The sequence below is a fragment of the Bombus bifarius genome, unplaced genomic scaffold (genome assembly GCF_011952205.1).
Source record: "Bombus bifarius isolate JDL3187 unplaced genomic scaffold, Bbif_JDL3187 scf7180000008050, whole genome shotgun sequence".
Taxonomy (NCBI): domain Eukaryota; kingdom Metazoa; phylum Arthropoda; class Insecta; order Hymenoptera; family Apidae; genus Bombus; species Bombus bifarius.
In genome coordinates this window covers 1-20,081 of record NW_022884416.1, presented here as the reverse complement: position 1 = coordinate 20,081, position 20,081 = coordinate 1, and the positions used below count along the sequence as shown (strand labels likewise).

At 34.1% G+C, this 20,081-nt stretch overlaps 5 protein-coding genes across 5 annotated transcripts; all 5 read right to left on the bottom strand.

Annotated features, from left to right (window-relative positions):
* Positions 1-45: 45 nt before the first annotated feature.
* Positions 46-3,302, bottom strand: LOC117208034 (odorant receptor 13a-like). The gene is made up of 6 exons (XM_033448857.1): positions 2,137-3,302; positions 1,588-1,840; positions 1,379-1,479; positions 798-1,130; positions 307-582; positions 46-145 (listed from the first exon to the last, which is right to left on the bottom strand). The coding sequence occupies exons 1-6, from the start codon at positions 2,329-2,331 to the stop codon at positions 80-82; spliced, it is 1,224 nt and encodes a 407-aa protein (XP_033304748.1). The 5' UTR covers positions 2,332-3,302; the 3' UTR covers positions 46-79.
* Positions 3,303-4,433: 1,131 nt separating this feature from the next.
* LOC117208050 (odorant receptor 22b-like) lies at positions 4,434-5,351 on the bottom strand. Its single transcript, XM_033448878.1, has 2 exons — positions 4,976-5,351; positions 4,434-4,807 (listed from the first exon to the last, which is right to left on the bottom strand). Exons 1-2 carry the CDS (start codon positions 5,228-5,230, stop codon positions 4,505-4,507), a joined length of 558 nt encoding a protein of 185 aa, XP_033304769.1. The 5' UTR covers positions 5,231-5,351; the 3' UTR covers positions 4,434-4,504.
* Positions 5,352-8,129: 2,778 nt separating this feature from the next.
* Positions 8,130-11,260, bottom strand: LOC117208049 (odorant receptor 13a-like). The gene is made up of 6 exons (XM_033448876.1): positions 11,066-11,260; positions 10,644-10,896; positions 10,426-10,532; positions 9,939-10,247; positions 9,432-9,707; positions 8,130-8,192 (listed from the first exon to the last, which is right to left on the bottom strand). Exons 1-6 carry the CDS (start codon positions 11,258-11,260, stop codon positions 8,130-8,132), a joined length of 1,203 nt encoding a protein of 400 aa, XP_033304767.1.
* A 1,064-nt stretch (positions 11,261-12,324) lies between these two features.
* Positions 12,325-17,017, bottom strand: LOC117208048 (odorant receptor 4-like). Its single transcript, XM_033448875.1, has 6 exons — positions 16,823-17,017; positions 16,151-16,403; positions 13,562-13,665; positions 12,988-13,320; positions 12,628-12,903; positions 12,325-12,494 (listed from the first exon to the last, which is right to left on the bottom strand). The coding sequence occupies exons 1-6, from the start codon at positions 17,015-17,017 to the stop codon at positions 12,426-12,428; spliced, it is 1,230 nt and encodes a 409-aa protein (XP_033304766.1). The 3' UTR covers positions 12,325-12,425.
* A 1,048-nt stretch (positions 17,018-18,065) lies between these two features.
* LOC117208030 (odorant receptor 30a-like) lies at positions 18,066-19,915 on the bottom strand (the record flags this gene model as incomplete). Its single annotated transcript, XM_033448851.1, has 5 exons — positions 18,066-18,182; positions 18,306-18,581; positions 18,861-19,175; positions 19,270-19,373; positions 19,663-19,915. Coding segments are annotated over 5 exons (1,017 nt in total), but the record flags the coding sequence as incomplete, so codon positions are not given.
* Positions 19,916-20,081: the final 166 nt, after the last annotated feature.

Genomic DNA, 20,081 nt, shown 5'->3' with positions numbered 1-20,081 from the left:
TACGTACGATTTCCTGTAATCATCCAGACAATCTAAGCGCTTTGTATCCGCTGAATTAATCGGATACGTTTGTTATTAATTATGTTTCATTTTTGGTTACGTTGTTACTTAACAATGTAAAATATGACATTGCGGTACTCAAAATCTGTAAAACGTTCACATGTATTTTAAACATCGTGGATCGTTTTCACACTCGTATATTTCTCGTTACCAATTGTAAGAAAGAAAAAAGAGGAAGAAAAGATTGACGTTGGGTAATCGAGGAAGACCATAACGTACTGTGTTTCTTATAGGTATTGTACCGACCTTAGTATAAGTTTCCAGCGATACAGGAAAAAATCCATTTGCGGTCAAACAACAGACTCGCCTGGACCGCTCTATTGTCATTATCAAATCGTTTCGAAGCATCTTCCCATGTTTGTTCATTGGCATAATCGTCCACAGCGCTGAATATGCTCCTATAGCAACGTTATCACTGTGTTCTATTACATCATCGCAGCTATAGGTGAACATAAACAATAAGGACAACGCGCCGATTAGGAGAAAGACGAAAATGGAACGTCTTGCAGAGTTAGTATTAGCCTAAGAAAAAGTAACATTTGAAAGAGAACATATGCTTTTATCGGAACATCGAAATTCTTTTCTGCGAGAAGAATTCTATGTACGATAGAACTCTTCTATATACATAGGCTATTGTTATTTTCATATTTTATAATAATGATAATCGCTGAAAGTTCATTTCTGAATTATGTACAAACATTCACAATGAATGCGTTTTAAACACGTGAAATACTAACCAATAACACTTGATAACCGAACAGGCAAATTAACACGCTAAATACCAGCACCTGTATAAGTATAATCACCGTGTACACGTTTTCTAGCGAATTGTAATAATTGATCAGTGCTTGATGTTGTTGAACGTACTTCCTAAATGTCTCGTAAGTTCTGTGTACATGCTTCGTCAGTATCGACATTTTATCTTGCTCGCTTATCTGATATTTTATGTTACACAGTTCTGAAAATCTATATCGAAGTATGCGAAATTGACCGCCTAAGTGTATGGCCATGACGCAGAAAACATTATCGAAGCAGAAGTAGCAGATTCCTATATAAGATAGACTCATAATCTGCGAGAAAGAAAAATCGTTTCCTTTTATATAATTTGTTGTAGAAATTTAGCGCTGCTTATCGAATATTCAGTAATTTCAATATTTATATCGTAGTAGCGAGATGAATCTCATTGCTGTCTATTTCTTTTCGGTTGGTCGTAAATATATCAAATTGTTAGAGATTTATTTCGGTACGAATAAAATACAAACATAAAGACAAGCGATTAAATTACTAGTTACTAGGAAAATGCGAAAATTTAAAATACCTGCGCAAAAAATATTAGTTCATAGTAAGGAGATTGTGACAAAAGACCTATCCACATATTAAATGGAAGTTCCCTTGTGGATTCATTGTTTCCAATTTGTGCTGCAATAAATGCGTGAATCATTCTTTGCTTTCGTATGCGTTATACGTTTTAAACATCGTGTACACTTTAAATAAAAAGGTTTTTGGTTCTTGTACATTTTAACCTACCAATAAAAGGCGTGGTTATATAAGATAGTATAGCACATATTCCAATGGTGGTAACGCTAGAGATGAAAAGGGCGCAAATCTTTCTGCAATTATCCAAAATTTCTTTCTCGTGAATATCGTATTTAACAGCCATAAAATGTTGTTCCATGTACACGACGAGGTTCATAAATTCCTTTTTGTGCATCACTATAACGCATACCTTGACTGAGGACAGTATCAAACTCATAGTATTCGCAAGAGCATAAAGCGTATCCTAAAATTAATAATTTGAAGTAATAAGATATAGCAAAAAATATCGTTGATCGAATGAATAATTAAGCAGTTAATATACGGGAAAATGGAATTACAATATTAGTCTATAAAAAATGATAATTATTTTAAAGTAAATATTAACTATGGATCAGTGATTAAAATATTGACTAATTAAACTTCTATTCTAACATATTATTTTCCTACGAATTCTCATCGTTAAATTCTTGGAATACTGCCACTGTCTGTGAGTCGATTGATCGATTATACAATAAATATGAAACGACCGAATATACTCACGCCATTGTAGAACCAACTAAAATACAAATCTCTGCTCAAGACGATCATGCCAAATATCAAATTCCAAATTGTGTAGGTGAATATAATTTTCATCCGGCGTTCATCCGCGGGATCATTAGCTATCCATAGGCCAATGTGCTTTAAGAAGAAAGCCGACAATCTCATCGATATGTCCAACTCTTGTTCCGTTTGCATGTTCGTTCCGTTTGATCGTCAACCGTGTAAAGCTATCACTTACGTATCATATGAAACTCTGTAACTATAGTTGCTTCGCGTTTTTAATTTCTTGCTGTTTGTTTATTCTCTCTTCTTTTTCTTTGTTTTTAATCTATTTGTCAGGGAAGTGTTACGAATAACCCGAAACGTAAAAAAAAGAAAAAGAAAATAACAGGTTCACCATGTATTTGATTGACGTCTGTTGCGTTATTTATGGGGCCGGCGCGTATTATGGATCATTATTTCCTGGACTGAAGGTGCAAGCGAGGTGTTATATAGCTAGACGCTAGACGTCGTTTGCTTTTTATGAAATTAATGGTAAAATGGAAAACGCTTTGTTTTTGTGTTTTGTTGCTACAAAAAAAGGAAGAATGAAAATGGTGAAATCGGAATTATTTGATGTTATTGCACTGTGGTTATTATGAAAAATTGTTTTTTTCCTTTGTGTTACCTATGAGGTATACAGTTGTGTAATATGTGTGTAAGGTTGCGCGAAGTCTTGTGTGTAATACAAAATACTTACCTCAATTTCGGACGATTACAATACGAAACGTTATTAACTACAATATGTACAATAATGTACACTGTACAATACATATTTAGATTTATTTGGTAATGAAATATCTCTTTAATTTTATTTTCTATTTTAACAAAAACATATGTAACTATTGCCTGAAATTAAATTCTCCCGCATATATTTTCTGTGTATCGGACACTGTTGTATCGTAGTAGTTATGCATCGCCTGCGTGATTTCTTAATAACGTAAAATATGACACCGCAGAACTTAGAATCTGCAAAAACAAAGGAACTATTAAGATATTGTTGTATCTTTTTAATAAAATCTGATATAATAATAATTGTACTTTCATGTGAAAAAATCAACTGTTATTTACGAACCTCGTCATTAGATAGTTTATACAAGTATGCGCACTATTTCCTCGAATATATACTGCAGCATATCCCATATTCTTGTTCTGCATATGTAGAAAAAATTGATATCTTACAAAGAACTACCATAGGGTTTGTGATTAATCGTTGTTTTAAAAGTTTACTTACTTTAGAGATAACGCGATTTCCTGTTTCTACTTCGGTAAATTAATTTCTTTGTATCGTTTTTGAGAAATTGATTCGTAATATGCATGAACTGCAACGGTTTCTTTTCGTAACGTCTTAATAAGGGAAAGCATGATACCGCGATGCTCAAAATTTATAAGGAGAACAAGTAACATTAATTTTGTTGAACATCGTAACTATCTCGGGGAGAAAAATTTCCTGGAAATAAAATTATTTGGTAGAAAGCATAACGATTGATATTATTATATCAGATTTGGGAATTTACATTTCACGCTGCTTTCATCCGTCACACCGTTTCCGAAATGTATTAGTTTAATTATTGTACAACAGAAATTAATTGATTTCTTTTTAAAACAAGATATATTAGGTCAATCCATAAGTTCGTGCCGACTTTTGTGTATACATTTCATGTGTTGATTTATAAACATACGGCGATAAGGGACCAATGCACTTGAGCTTAGCTGATCGAGAACAGGCTAGAGCAGATTTTCGTGGGTATAAGATCGTAATATAGTAAACACAGTGACTTCTAACAGTAAAAAATCATGAGTGAAATGCGTATCCATTTTCGACATCTCGTGTTATATGAATTTCGGAAAGGAAGTTCTGTAACAATTGCCACGAAAAACATATGTGCTGTTTACGGAGAAAATGCGCTTCCATCTCGCACCTGTAGGAAGTGGTTCCAACGTTTTAGAGCTGGGAATTTCTGTTTAGAAGACGAGGAACGCTCCGGGCGTCCTCCTCAGACAGACGAAAATAAAATTCGGGATCTTGTTGAAAAATCACGAAGTTTAACAGTTGAAGAGATGTCAAATGTTCTGAAAATACCTAAGACAACGATTCATAGGTGTTTAGAAAAAATAACATATATAACCGCTTGAAAAACGGCACGAACTTATGGGATGACCTAATACATATGTATTTTCTCTAATATAGAATAATTTCTATTCATGTATGTTACATCGTTATTAATGAAATAAAGCATCTAAATGTTTATAGGATACTTTAACAATACATCTAGACGAATAACGTTTTCCTTTCGAGGTTTCCGCGACAAAAAGACTAAATCGATAGCTATAAGATGTACGCAATATTGCTTACTCCTGTATATGTTTCCAGCGACACAGCGAAGAATCCACAGGCAGTCAAGCAACAGGGTGCTTTAGATCTCATCATGACGAACATCAAATCTTTGCGTAACATTTTTCCATATTTGTCCATCGGCAGGGGCGACCATGAACTCTTGTAAGTGGCGTTCATCACACATTCGCTGTCTTGTATCAAGCAATTACAACTGTACGTGAACATTAATAATTGACACATACAACCCATTACATGAAATATGAAAGTAAGACGTTTTATTTGAGCAATCTCTTCCTGCAGAAGAGATAATTAGATTAAAACAATGAATAAAGGAAAAGCTATTATTAATATAATTTCTCTTCTTTTCGTAAGTATTTTGTTTAATTTTTTAAGAAATAAAAAGATAATTATTATATGTTATGTTGCAGCAGAAGGAACGAAATTAATATAAAAAATCTAATAAAAGTAAATGGAATACGACGATGAAACGCGATTGCTACTAACCATAAGTATCAAATATCCATCGAGGCAAATTATCAAGCTGAAGAGTGTCACCTGCACGAGTGCTATTACACTGAACACATTCTCCAGTTTATTACAATATTGAATGAGCATTTGATGTTGTTTGACGTAAGTTTTAAACGTTGCATATTTATCTTCAGTGTACGATGATCTTTCCAAAGTTGTATAATGTTCGTGATCATTTATATTGCACATATTTGAAAATCTATATTGCAAAATACGAAATTGACTAGCAGTGTGCAGATTTATAACGAATAAAAGATTGTCGAAGCAATGGTAGCACGTACCAACTAGGCACGCGCTAAAAGTCTGTAAAGACGAGCATAATGATTAAACGATCCAAAATATCGTACGATTTCTGGATTAAAATACAGTAGTTAAAAAGTATTTTTTACAGTGATCTTATATGAATAATTTTTTCTACCTGTATTACGAAGACTATTTCAAAATACGGTGACAACATTAATGAATCGTCGAACCACATATTAAACGGATGTATTCTATCTGATTCATTCTTACCATAGTTTACTGAAAAACATATCAACACGTCTCTTTGTTAGTTGTTATAATTCCAATTTGATATAATAACAATATCGACAAAATAATTCCTTAAGAATATGTTTTGCGTCAGCGTTTTAATTTGTACTGAAAATTTTCATATTTTTCGCAGATTGATTGCGTAAATGTCTCACCCAAAATAGGTCTTAGTATGAAGCTGACGACTGTTCCCTGAGCAAAAAAGGCGAAGGAGCAAACGAGAAAAGTGCAAATACGTTTAGAGGTATTTATAATCATTTGCTCGTGGGAGTCATAATTCGAATGCCAAAAGTTTGTTTTCGCGTAATTAATTAAATAAAGCAGTTCGTCGTTATGTATAAATATGACAAAGGTCTTGAGTAGAACTAAAACGATAGTCGCAACGTTGCACGCGGTATAAATAGTATCCTGTAATAAAAGTATTCAGCAATCAAACTTAGAAGCCATTATTTTATGGTATTGTTAGTTGAAAATTTGCTTTAGTCCATATTTGTTTCATTACTCACCTCAAAATTTCCCCAAGTAAAGTACAAATCCCTCAACTCGATCGTGATGGCAACGAAGATAAAAAATATTGTATTCGACATGGCGATGTTCCTCCAACGTTTATCGACATAATCATTCGCCAGCCAAAAACCAACGAATTTCATGTAGAAACTTGTGACGGTGATAGACAGATCTTTGACTTCCTTCGAGCTCATCCTGAGTCTTCGACGATGGAGTACTCATTCTTCGATTCTATCGAAAGCCTCTAATTTGCTTATCATCGATATCTATAGTGACTGATACAGTGATACGATATTACTTTGATCCCTTGATCGCTTTCGACTTGATTATCTGGCTCGTTTTGCATATTATACTTCCCGGACAACTGGTTATTCTGAACGTCATTGCAATTGCTGTTCCATCGTGTGAAAAGGAAAAGCAGCGACGGATCGATAAATTGTGTATTATTCCACGGAGACGCCGAATGTTCAGACGTGAGGATAACGTGTATTACAATACACGTGCGACTGTTTAGATGATTAATTTCATGGAAACTTTTGAAGAACGTTGTGTAATCGAGTTGCACCCTTTGAATTCGTTTTTGAGCACAAGAACTTGTCATTTTTATCCTTATTTGTGTTTTAGTGATTTAGTTATGTTAATTGTGTTATGTTAATGTTAAATGATATATGACAGTGTCTTGAAGCTTATAACGCATGTTTTCCTTCATCATCAGAATTAATTGGCAAGAACTTTCCTTCTTTCATTTATCATCCATTAATTAATTATATATTTTTAGTGTGACACGTTTTAATAACAACTGTGCTACAGATTAGTACTTGCGGAAGGTGAATTTACGCGAAGACATATTTATGGAATGAAATAGAGAATGGTAGAGGTAATATTAATCGTATTATCATATTATCGTATTAAATAAAATATTTTTAAAATCCTTCTGTTTATTGCTATATTTCTTTATTCCAGAGAAATAGTCTGTTATTTATTATCAAAATGTATAGAATAGTATTGTAGTTAGGCTTTGTTGTTAGTATTGCAAATTCGCTCGAAAGAATTGATCTTTTAAAATAGATAAAACGATTAAGTTGTTCCGGTTAAAATGTAAATGTAAAATTATTTGTCATTGATATTTTTGACAAGAAAGGCTTAAGTTTTGTTTAAAGCAACTACATTTTGACATGAACGAAGAATCGAATGAACGAGATAGTCTAAGAAAAATATACATTTGCTCCCATTAATATTCGGACACGCCTTAAAATAGCATAACTTTTTAAAGAACGGATCAGACGGTTTGATATTTTTTGAGAAGCTAGAAGGGCTAGTTTGCCAGATGACGTGCAAACAATTTTTGAGAATCTCGCGGAATTAATCCGAATCACAAAGAAAAAGGTGAGATCGCTTTTTACAACATTTTTATCTGGTTCTGAATGTTTGAATCAATGAAAATTTGAATAACAAATTTCGAAGGTTTATGTCTATTATATATAAGGAATTCTTCGATAATATTGTAATTGCCGAAAAAGAACCTCTCGATAATTGTACGGTCGTCATCCATATCATTTGGGGCAGGTCCTCCTTGATGCACCGGAAAGTTCCATGGACCGCCACGGTTTTCGAAGCAAGACCACGCGAGCTCGGCATTTCCGAATCTACAGAACGTGCTGTAAACACGACTGCCTTGAATTCGCCTTTAGTATTTTCTTGCATAAGAAATTAGTAAAAAGCGACCTTTATTATTTTTTCCGAGGTCTCGACCAATTGTAACTTTTTCAACATTTTGGCGCTCGTCGTCCAGTGAATTAACCCTTCCAACTTAAAGAAAAAGAAAAAAGAAATTCAAACCGTTTGGCTCAATTTTAAAAAAGTTATTCCGTTTCGAAGGGTGTCCGAATATTGATCGGAGTAACTGCATTTCCTGGAAACACAGCCTACGAATGAAGGTTAGGCAAAGCAACTGATATTTTTGTATAATATCAAGTAAATAAATACCTAAATGCTTTTAAACATTTAAATTTCTTGGAACTTTATTCGAAAATGTTGTTGGTACTTGCGTTTAAGACGTATCGCTTGCATGATTTCTCAACAACGTGAAGTACGATGCCGCGGAACTTAGAATCTGTAAACAGCAAAGGAACACAATAGATTAAATTTTTATCATGATTTTATAACTCGTTAAAGAGTATCTGATATAATAATAATAATAGACATTGTGCTTGTTACGATAAAGTCATTTTACAAGTACTTAAAAAAAATGTTTTTTAGGGAAATAAGAACACTTATAAAACAACTGTTACTTACTAATTCCTCGTTTAATAATTTATGACGCGTCATATTACAGTTGTAAATGTTGGAAAATATGTTCTGCGTACGTAGGAAATGTTGAGGAGAGGAAAAGGAAAGCTGATAATGTCGAATTCTGTTAATAACTTGTAATCTTACAATAATATTCAGGTATCATATATTGTGCAATAATGTGATTGGTATAGTCACTGTACTTTGAAAGCAAATTTATATCACGCCAACAATAATGTTTATGAAACTTTTTAGTTATTACTTGTAAATACGGGTAGAAAATAACGTTGTTTCGAGGGTAGCATGGATATGGAACGCTGCACTCTTTATAGTCTATGGGGTACGATACTATTATATTTTTCCCTACTGCATATAAGGACAATATATGCCGTAGGTTGATTGCGGAGGAAATCTCACCTCATTCGCACACGCCAGTCTCTTTGGGTAATTCTACTCTTTTGAAACAAACAAAAGCGTAACGACCGCCAAGTTTCCTTCTCACAAGTATTCGGATGATCATAATGGTGAGATGCAAGTTCGATGTCGATCGTGTGAATTATGAATCCACAACGAACACGCTGGATATAAAAATGAATACTATATTTGTAATTTTTGCAAGTAATATTATCTTACATACAATAAGAGCAATGATGAATTTACTAAGGATATTCCATTAAATACGGCCATATTGATTATAAGGGGCCAAAGTTCCACATTATTGGTAGCATTGACTTTTTAGGCAAAGCTAAGTACCATCTCCTCTCCTATTTCTATGAAGTAAAACGTAACACTGCATCGCTCAAAATTTACAACGAAATGATATTAAAACGACAATAAAGAAATCAATATAAGTAAATGTTAACGTTATAACGAGCGAATATCCTGAAAATAAAATAAATATTCGCTAGGAAGTGTAAGAATTAGTATTATTATATCAGATTAGGTGAAAGGGATAAATTAATAGTAGTATTTATTTATTTCAGTTTGCACGAAGAAACGGGATCCACACATGATTGAAACACATGATTGAACTAGTGTATTTACAGCGAGTAGATGTACTTACTCCAGTATACGTTTCCAATGATACGATGAAGAATCCACTAGCGGTCAGGCAACATGGTATATTAGATCTCATGATAATTAACATCAAGTCTCTCCGTAATATTTTCCCATATTTGTCCATTGGTAGAAACGACCATAAGCTTTTGTAGGCGGCATTAGCTACGTTCGTACTGTCTCGTATTAGACAATCGCAACTATAGGTGAACATCAGCAGTTGACACATGCAACCCGTTATATGAAATAGGAAAATAAGGCGTCTCATAAGAGGAGCGTCTTCCTGTGAAAAATTGCATTGTTGTATCCTAAATCGCTGTAACGAACTAAAAACATATTACTTTCTCCTACGAGAATTTTTTGCAACTTCACGAAAAATAAAGAAGATTGGAATTGTTGCTATATCGTAATATCAAAAATTATTACTGCTATGAAGCAAACTAGAATTCTTTCAACATTAAATTTCTATTTTTACGGCACAGTTTTTTTTTAATATAGATACTACTATGCATACCGTAAGTACTAAATATCCATCGAGGCACATCAATAAGCTGAAGAGCGATACTTGTCCAAGCACAATCAAATTAAACACTTGCTCGAGTTTCTTACAATATTCAATGAGCATTTGATGTTGTTGAATGTAAGTTTTAAGTTTCATATATTTACATATGCTGTACGACAATTTTTCGTTGTTATTTTCACCGCACATATTTTCAAGTCTATATTGTAAGATACGAAACTGTCCAGCAGTATGTAGATTCATAATGCATAAAATATTATCGAAACAAAGATAGCATACGCCAACGTGATACAGGCACAAAACCTGTAGAAACGCAAGATGTAATTTTATCTTTGTCATATGCGTATACGTGATTTTATTAAATTTATGTATCGCGATTTTGGAATATACATATTTGAAATTAACTTTGATAAATATAGTCGTGGCAAATTAAAACATTTGTTATTTTAATTGTTTTTAACAACTAACAAATTCTTAGTACCTGTATGATAAACTCGATCTCAAAGTATGGCGTCATGTAGCATATTGGTACGTTCAACCATATATTGAATGGAAGTATTCGATTTGTTTCGTTTCTTCCAATATTTGCTGAATAATATAAATACGTTAGCAAAGCTCGTTTAATTAATTTCGTTTAATCAAGAAAGCTAGTTAACAATATATATCGTTCTTTGTACAATGAGTATATAAATGTCTCACCTTGAATTGGTCCTATCACGTAAGAGATAACTGTTCCTTGAGCGAAGAAAGTGAAGACGCAAACGAGAACCGTACAAGTACGTTTACACCTATCCACAATCATTTGTTCGTGTGAATTGTAATTCGAATGCCAAAAATTCGTTTTCGCGTATTGTATCAAACTAAGCAACTCCTTTTTGTATACAAAACAAACCAAAATTTTGAACAAAACGAGAATAATAGTTACGAGGTTGCACACGATGTATACAGTACCCTATAATCAAATAACAGTACACGTACACGATGGATATTTTCCAAACTACCGCCAGAGCAAAAACTGCTTTGATCCAATAGATCTTTCGAATAGTGTTCAAATCCGCAAAATTGTTCATTCGAAAAATTATTCTTCATGTTACTATAACAAAATTGAATTTTTCACTTACGCTAAAATCTCCCCAAGTGAAGTACAGATCCCTCGTTTCGACCACGATGGCGACGAGAATTGCGAAAGTCGTATAAATCATAGCAAAGATCCTCCAACGTTCTTCGACATGGTTCTTCGTCAGCCAAAAGCCAACGATTTTCATGTAGAACGACACGACGGTGATTGACAGATCTCTGCCTTTCTTCGAGCTCATTCTGAGTCTTCAACGGTAGTGTGCTCCAAGCTCCAATTTACAAGAGAATCTTCAGGTTTTTTATTAACCATACCTGAGTCTCCATACTTATCTTGATTATCCCGTTCGTTTTGCATGTCCGCTATGTTTCGTGGACAACTGGTTATTTTACACGTCACTATAATTGCTCTCTTGTGGTGTAAAACGGAAAGGGGAAGAAGCATCGGATTGATAAATTATGCACGATTTCAGACGGATGGTGGTATTCGGGGAGACGATAAAGCATACGCGGTACATCGATAATTTTATTGTCCGGGAACGTTCGAAGAACACAGTGGTTGTTAACCTAACATTCTTTTATTGCTGTTCGCGAATAAAGGAATAAAATTTACAAAGACTATTTGTCGGTTGTTTTGTAAACATCTTTATTATAATTTTTCAGTGTTATGTACTTTTATTGCGTATGATACACATGTGCATTTTGCAGCTTGTTTTGTATATAATAATGCATAGGATCTGTTCTTTGTATTGAACGAAGAACACACTCGAAGGAGGACAGATGATCGATTATTCAAAATATTCTTTCGGAATTAGAATTGACTCGATCGACATTTCGACTATGTTAACTAAAGATAAATACACTTTAATTTATGAGTACAGTGAAGGTACGTGCATTTTCTACGTATTAACACATACATTTTGTCACATGAAAATACATTTCGCTATTTGCTGGCAACAATATGTAAGTTATACTATCATAAACTATTCAAGACTAATCTAAATATGATTCCAAATATATGATCCAATATATATGACTCAAAATAATAGAAATAGCAATAAATCGACAATAGCAATAAATAGAAAAATTAAACGACTGTGATTGTTAGAGTAGTGAATGAAATTTACCATTATGATACCGAATTAATTTAAGATTTATTATAAATATTAAAAAAAGCTCATATGTCGTCAATGATTGGCTGATATATTAAGACATTGAAGTACTATAGGAAAAGCTCCACATTGATTATTCATTATATATATGTATTAAATTATCAGTTATTTTCCTAAAATTCATTTATTTTCGTTAACAGATAAATATACAATTTGCCTGAATAGTACAATATATATCTAAAGGCAATTTTCTTAGAACAATCTATTGAATCAATTGGAGATTTGTTTTTACCGATCAATTTATAGTTTCGTCTTCTACACGATTTCTCAACAAAGTGAAATATGACACTGCGGTAGATAAAATCTGCAAAATGTTAATAAACAAATTATTTTACGATATTGAAAATTGCAATTTCTTAGTGTCTAAAAATTTGCCCTATGCTTTAAATTTCATAGATCGTAACGTGTATTTATTGTAGATTCGATATTATATTTACCGTGGTATAAGTTTCCAATGATACAGGGAAAAATTTGTTCGCGGTGAGACAACAAACTCGTCTTGATCGCTCAATCACCATTATTAGATCGTTTCGAAGCATCTTCCCAGATTTGTTCATTGGCATGATCGTCCACAGCGCTGAATATGCTCCTATAGCAACTTTCTCACTGTGTTCTATCACACCGTCACAGCTATAGGTGAACATAAATAATAACGCCATCGATCCGATTAAATGAAAGATGAAAATCGAGCGTCTCGCCAGAGGGGCAGCAGCCTAAGAGCAAACTAAGGATTTAGAAAGTCCCAAACAATTAACAAATACCGCTGATGGGAATGTTTATAGCATGTAAACACTAACCAATAATCCTTGATAAGCAAACAGGCAAATTAACACACTAAATACCAACACTTGTCCAAATATCAACATCGTGTACACGTTTTCAAGCCTGTCGCAGAAAGTGATGAGTGCCTGATGGTGTCGAATGCATGCCTTCAAATTCTCGTAAAACACATGCACATGCCTTGTTAACGCCGACTCCATATCATCTTCCTTCGTCCGACGTTCCATGTCACACAGTTTTGAAAACCTGTATCGAAGTATGCGAAACTGACCAGACAAGTGTATGGCCAAGATGCAGAAAACATTATCGAAGCAAAAATAGCTTACCGATACGTAATACATACTTATCGTCTGCAAAAAGTAAAAATTATTTCCCCTGTTACAGTCCGTGGAAAAAATCTATTGGTTTTTGCAAAATCGCAAAAATTGATTAGTCATTGATAAGAAAGGTCATGTAGATTTATAGAAAGTGGAGGATTCTAGGGTGAAGCTTCAACTAATTGTCACAGGTTGTACTTCCGCGTAAATATAAACATGTAATGCAACCAGCTACAATAACAATCGTTCGAAAAATTGCGAGAATCTAAAATACCTCTAGAGTAAATATCATTTCGTAGTAAGGCGACATAGATACTGGCAAATTCAGCCACACGTTGAAAGGAAATGCTCTTTCGGATTTATTTTTCCCAATATTTCCTGCAACAAACACTAAGATGATATACCTTTTCCCATATGGAACGGTTTTCTTATTTATCGTTAGGTATATTATTGTACCTATCGAATTTTTAGCTTATTACAGCAGACAGATATTTATTAGTATACACAATTGTTAAACATTTTAATATTGCAGCACCGAATCAAATTTCTTTTTTGAGAAAAGATTGTTTTTAGTTATACGACATAGTATATCGATGTATATGTATTTGATGTACATGTATGGTATGAGAATTTGTGAAAGGAGTATATTATTATCTATATATATCTATATATCTATATATATATATATATATATATATATATATATATATATATATATATATATATATATATATATATATATATATATATATGTCGGAGATGAAAGGAAAACCGGAGCCTTCCCTTTGCAATTTTGGGGAAGTCTTCTAATGCTTTAGCCTAGATTTTATCATAACTGTAATTAAGCAATTGTCATTTGTAATTGTTTGATATTTGTGAAAGCGAAAGTGGGTTCGAGGTGACAACTGGTCGCCGAACGTAGCCACGGTCACGGGATAAACGTTTTGCCTGACGAAGGTGTGGATCGGTTGTATTGTTCTCTCTAGAAATCACATAGAATTGTACTTTAGAGATGTCGATATAATGGGACACACGTTGTATTAGGAATCAATCTCCAGACAGAAACTGCCTAGCAACGGCGTTTGGATCTTTCTCGATGTTTCCAAAGAGTATACAACAAACTTTTGATAGAAATTGCCTAGCAACAACGATTGGAACCTTCTCGATGCCTCCAGCGAGCATATAACAAACAAATGCAGTCGTATAGCGAAAAAGATTTTCATCAGATATTCATTCGTGTGATCGCCTTGGAAAGTGATACATCGAGCAATTTACCGAGTGTCTCAGCAATCGTATTTTTGTGTTTAAAATTATTCTACGCATAGTAAAGAGTTATCCCGTTGACCGTGGATTTGTTTGAACCCCGGAACATTGTTAATAGCGTTAATTAAATTCATTATTCGTAAAACCTATCAATCGTTAATCTCATTATCCGTTAAATTTATTATTCGTAAGACATATTATTCGTTCCTCTTATTGTTCGTTAAACTTATTATTCTTTAATCTAATTATTAGTTAAACTTATCGTTTGTTAATCTTATCATTTATTAAACTCATTATTCATAATATTTTGTAAAATCTTGTTTATTCGCGTAAATATATTCTCTGTTTCGTAAAACAACGGCTAATTCAAACGAAGAATCATTACGCGCCTTAAATCCTAATGATAACCCGACATATATATATAGATATATATATATTATAGATATATATTAGATATATATTATAGATATATATAGATATATATTATAGATATATATATATATGTCGGGTTTACAGTAGAATTAGGGTTAGGGGCGTGAAACGAATCTTCGTTTTGGTTACACGCTGTCGTTATGCAATAGAGAAGACATTGACTAGTGCAAATACGATTATTATAGAACCGGACAAGTAACCGTGGTAGTTAGGTACTCGAGAAACTAATGACAATGATCCTAGGTTCAATAACGAATCCGCGATCGACGGGATGATAGATGAACGTACTCACAAAATCTAAGTCGGACGCGTAACATTCACTGGTCGTAAAGGGTTACTCCTTTCATCAAAGAGATCACGAGCGAGAATGCCTTTCCCGTCCCGATGATGCCACAGAGGAAAACTATAATGGGGTGTGTCTAAGGACACGAGATCATCGGATTCGTCGAGGAAAGCCTTCATTTAGGAAGTAAGGGAAATTGGCGTTGCTGCTAATTGGTCAATCTACATATCGGTGGTTAGAAAAAGATGCTAGCCGCCCTCGAGGGAAAGTTGCTAGTGGGAGAGCCGCTCGTTGAAAAATAGGTCTCCCCTATTTTCCCGTAGTTGGGACAAAGACTGTTTGTCTGTTTGAAGGACTTTAGTTGACTAAATCTTAAGATTTATAACGGGTCCTCCAGCTAGCTGAACATGTACTGCGGAGACGCATCGACATCTGGCAATCATCCTACTCGAAAAATAGGGTCTGCGTGTGCCGAGCTACGAGACAGAGACCGTTGGAATGTTTACTGTCGAGTGTTACAACTATTTCCTTTTTAAGGAGAGCTATAGAATTATTCCATGCCTTTGTTAGACAAAGCTTTCATCCCGTGACCGCGGCTACGTTCGGCGACTGACTGTCGCCTCGAGCCCAAGCTCATTATCACAACTCTCGAACAATTACAATCGGATTGAATAACTACAATTGTTTAATTACAGCTATAGTAGACTCTAGGTTACAATGTTGCGGGATTAATCAAAATTCCAAAGACTCCGGTGTTCTTTCATCTCCGACATATATATATATATATATATACCGGGTGAATATTACGTATATCCACACGAATCATCCACGATTTGGATCAAAAAATGCAACACACCGTAAACAAATAGAATATTTTTGACCTACCGATAAGCGGTGTTGTTAGATAAGCTAGTATAGCAAATGTACCCATGATGGTGACAGAACAGACGAAGAAGGTGCAAGTTTTCTTGCAATCATCCAAAATTTCTTTCTCGCGAAAATCGTACTTAACATTCCAAAAACGTTGTTGAACGTACACGATCAGTTTTATAAATTCCTTTTTATGCTTCATTATGATACATATCTTGATTAAACCCATTGTCACGGTTAATATGTTGGTAGTGACGTAAAGAATATCCTGAAATGAATTATGAATTTTTTATAATTATAGCTGTACGTTTCATAGAGTTTTAATTGAAATACACGTGTCATAAACTATTATCGAATGTTATATGTCACGAACGATTTTCAGTATTATTGTAGATTAAATTAGAAAATATAATGTATCTCATGAATTTCAAATTTTTAATGTATTAAATAGAGGTAACCGAGAAAGTTTTTACCAATGACTTCTTTGATTATCCGATATAAACGAACATCAAAGATAGGTGCCGATTAAAAACAATCCCCGTAGATGGCAACGAGAAATCAATACATGAGCTTTACTTATACGATTAAATAATAATTAGAAAGATAATGACCGTCCTTGCTAAATTGTTTTCCAATCTAACGCAACTGCTCGTCCCGTTTTTCTATACATCATAATAATATACTCACGCCTCTGTACAACACAGTGAAATATAAATCTCTGGTAATAACGATCGTGGCAAATATAGAATTCCATATTGTGTAAATGATCATTATTTTCATCCGACGTTCTCCCGTGGGATAGTCGGTTACCCATATACCGATATTCCTCAAGAAAAACGTTGACAGGACCATTGATATGTCCAAGTCTCGTTGTATTAGCATGATGACTGATCAACGTCTAAAGCTGTCGCGTGCCACGTACCGCGTATGCCCCAATACATATGAATCATCATAATAACAGGTGACGCGCTTCTTTGATTTATTAATTTCTGCTGTCACTCTTGCAAGTGAAGTGAAGGAGAAATGGAAGAGGAGTGGAAGAGGAGCGGAAGAGGAGTAAAAGGAAAACAGAAGTGAAAGAAGGAGTGAAATTAATGTTTGATTGTTACCTTTGTATGGATGAATGAAAAAAGCTTGGAAGTAGCAGGTAATCACACATTTGTTCGTTGATTGATCTCTTTCATTATTTCCAGAGACCCGTACGTCTTAGACCACAGTCACTTTTCAATCTAAGACTTTTCAATCAGGAACTGCAATTGAGTTTTCAAACGTTAAACGTTGCGTCCTTCGCTCTTACGAGAAATTGCTGTTAAAATCGGAACGTGTAATGGTTGTTACGGAAATACAAAATTTATTTGTTCTTATGTTCATGTTACGGAAGAAGTCCTAACGAGAGTTTCCTGCTCAATAGATTTTTGAATACGGGTACGGATAAGGATTCGATCATGGTTGCTGCGTTTAGAGAAAAGAATAGAATTCGTGAAGATTTCGTAAGTATCTCTTTGTATAACTTTTCGCATTTTAGTGGTATATATATTTATCGTGCATGATGTACGCGTGTATTCTGTAGTTTATAGTGTTAGGTACCAGTCCTTGGTTTTCAAGGAGAACAAATGACCAGTTATTCGGAATCTTTGTATTTTGCTGACAGCAACGAACGTAGAACACGAGCCAAATTAAAGCAAGCAAATTTTATAACAATATCATGTTCGGTCTCACTAAAATCAGAAGGGTCTCGTCAATGTTAGCGATAATTTTATTAGCAAAAGAAGAAAACATATATATTGGATTATCGCTATATCGATGTCGATGCAAAAATCGCCACGTCCCCTTGGTGTAGAATTTTCATTTCCGATGTAAGATTTTAATTAACTTTATCTTTATTATTACCGAAACATATATTTCAAGTACATATTAAAGTATATTCATATATATTCAAATATTTTCATGATATAGGTACTTGTATATATATGATGGATTATTTATCCGCATTTTTCACAGATGATTCCCTCATGAGCGTAAAGTATGACATTGTAGTACTCATCAACTGTAACATAAAATTTTAGTGTCGTCATAGGATTCATCTAAAAATTTATATATTTCTGGTAATGCGTTGCAAAAAGCGATATTTCCGGGATGAATGGGGTTAAATACGAAATGGATTACGTACCGCGGTAGATGTTTCCAAAGATATAGGAAAAAATCCACCAGCGGACAGGTAGCATGGTCGCATTGATTTCATCATCATCACCTTCACGTCTTCTCGTAACATTCTGCCAGTTTCGGTCATTGGCAGAATCGTCCACCAGCCTGAGTACGTTGCCAAGCTAATATTCGAACTTTCCTCTATTAAACCGTGGCAAGTGTACGTGAAGAAAATTATATGGATAAAGCTACCGACCATGTGGAACACGAAGATCAGTCGCGTACCAGTGGATACATTTGCCTGTATACATAATATAATACTCGTTTATTCATATCGAAATCGTTCTGATGTAGCTGGTATAACTGTCGAATATATAATACTTGAAACGAGCATTTCGTTTCTAGGTAAAGAGATAAGTTTAGGAAATTTCGAGAAGGACATAAACCAAAGTTAAATTACTCATGCTATTTAACGATTCTTCCGTAACAGTGAAATAATAAAACTTGCCATATATCGTACTTCGAACAAATCGTATTTAAAAACGAATCCACTACCATACTGTAAGTAAATCCAACGTACCAAAAGTATCTCGTACGTGTCGAAGCACATTAGCAAGCTAAAGACCACTACATGGCCGAAGATCGGAAAAGTATTAACATACTCGAGCTTCTCGCAGAATTTGATCAACGACTGATGCTGCCGAATGCATTTTTTCAACGCTATGTAGCACTTGTCGGCGTAATCGATCTTATCCGTTTGCTGGTCGATGATCTTCCACAGATCCAAAAGCCTGTTATGGAGCATACGGAATTGGCAGATCACGTGCATATTCAGTATGCATAAGAAGTTGTCGTTGCACAAATACGTTACACCGATTTGTTGCACAGTCGCTAGCTGGGTAAACAGTGATCTTCCATAGTAAAATTATCGTTGTATTCGCTGAGTTCGCTATTTAAATATATTCGGAAATGGAGGAGATATACGATACCTGAATAACGAACATTATTTCGTAATACGGTGTCACGCTTAGCGGCAGATCGACCCACATTTTGAACGGAAGTACCCTATCCGATTTGTTTTTTCCGATATTCGCTGAAACACAATGGAACATGAATTCTGAAGCTTCCATTTCATATGTTCTATTAATTAATTCGCACATATTTGTGATTTCTTTCAGAATCAGGGTTGACTCGATGGAGATTTTGTCAATTGTCTATTAATTGTTAACTAATTTGATTATTTTGAAGGATACGGTGAAGAGGGTAAAACATGTATTTTGATTGTTAATATCGTTGGATCGTAAAGCTATAGAATTGTTTTTATTCGAGACTAATTTATTTATTTTGTGTAGAAACAAAGATCTTTAAATATGCATGCTCACCGCAGATTGGCGTAATTATGTAAAATGCCAAGGAGGCTTGCGTGAAAGAGCATGCCGTTATGGTCCACAGCTTGCACAATTTTCGGCACTTCATGAAAAGTATTTTCTCATCATGGTCGTACTTGAAATGCCAAAAATTTTCTTGTGCAAATAAAACTAAATCCTTAAATTCCGTTCTGCGAAAATTTAATATCAAAAGCTTGAACATCGCCAATATGATGCATAATGTATTAGAGAGCAAGAAGGTACAATGCTGAAAAAGTTAATTCATTTTATATATAGTAAACCAGTCGGAACATCGATAGTATTTGTTTCTCTCTATAAATCTTTTAAACATTTTCGTAATACGATTGCCGTATTAATATATTTCTTGCAGTTTTCTATTAAATTTTATAAAAACAATTAGGTAGATTCGGTAT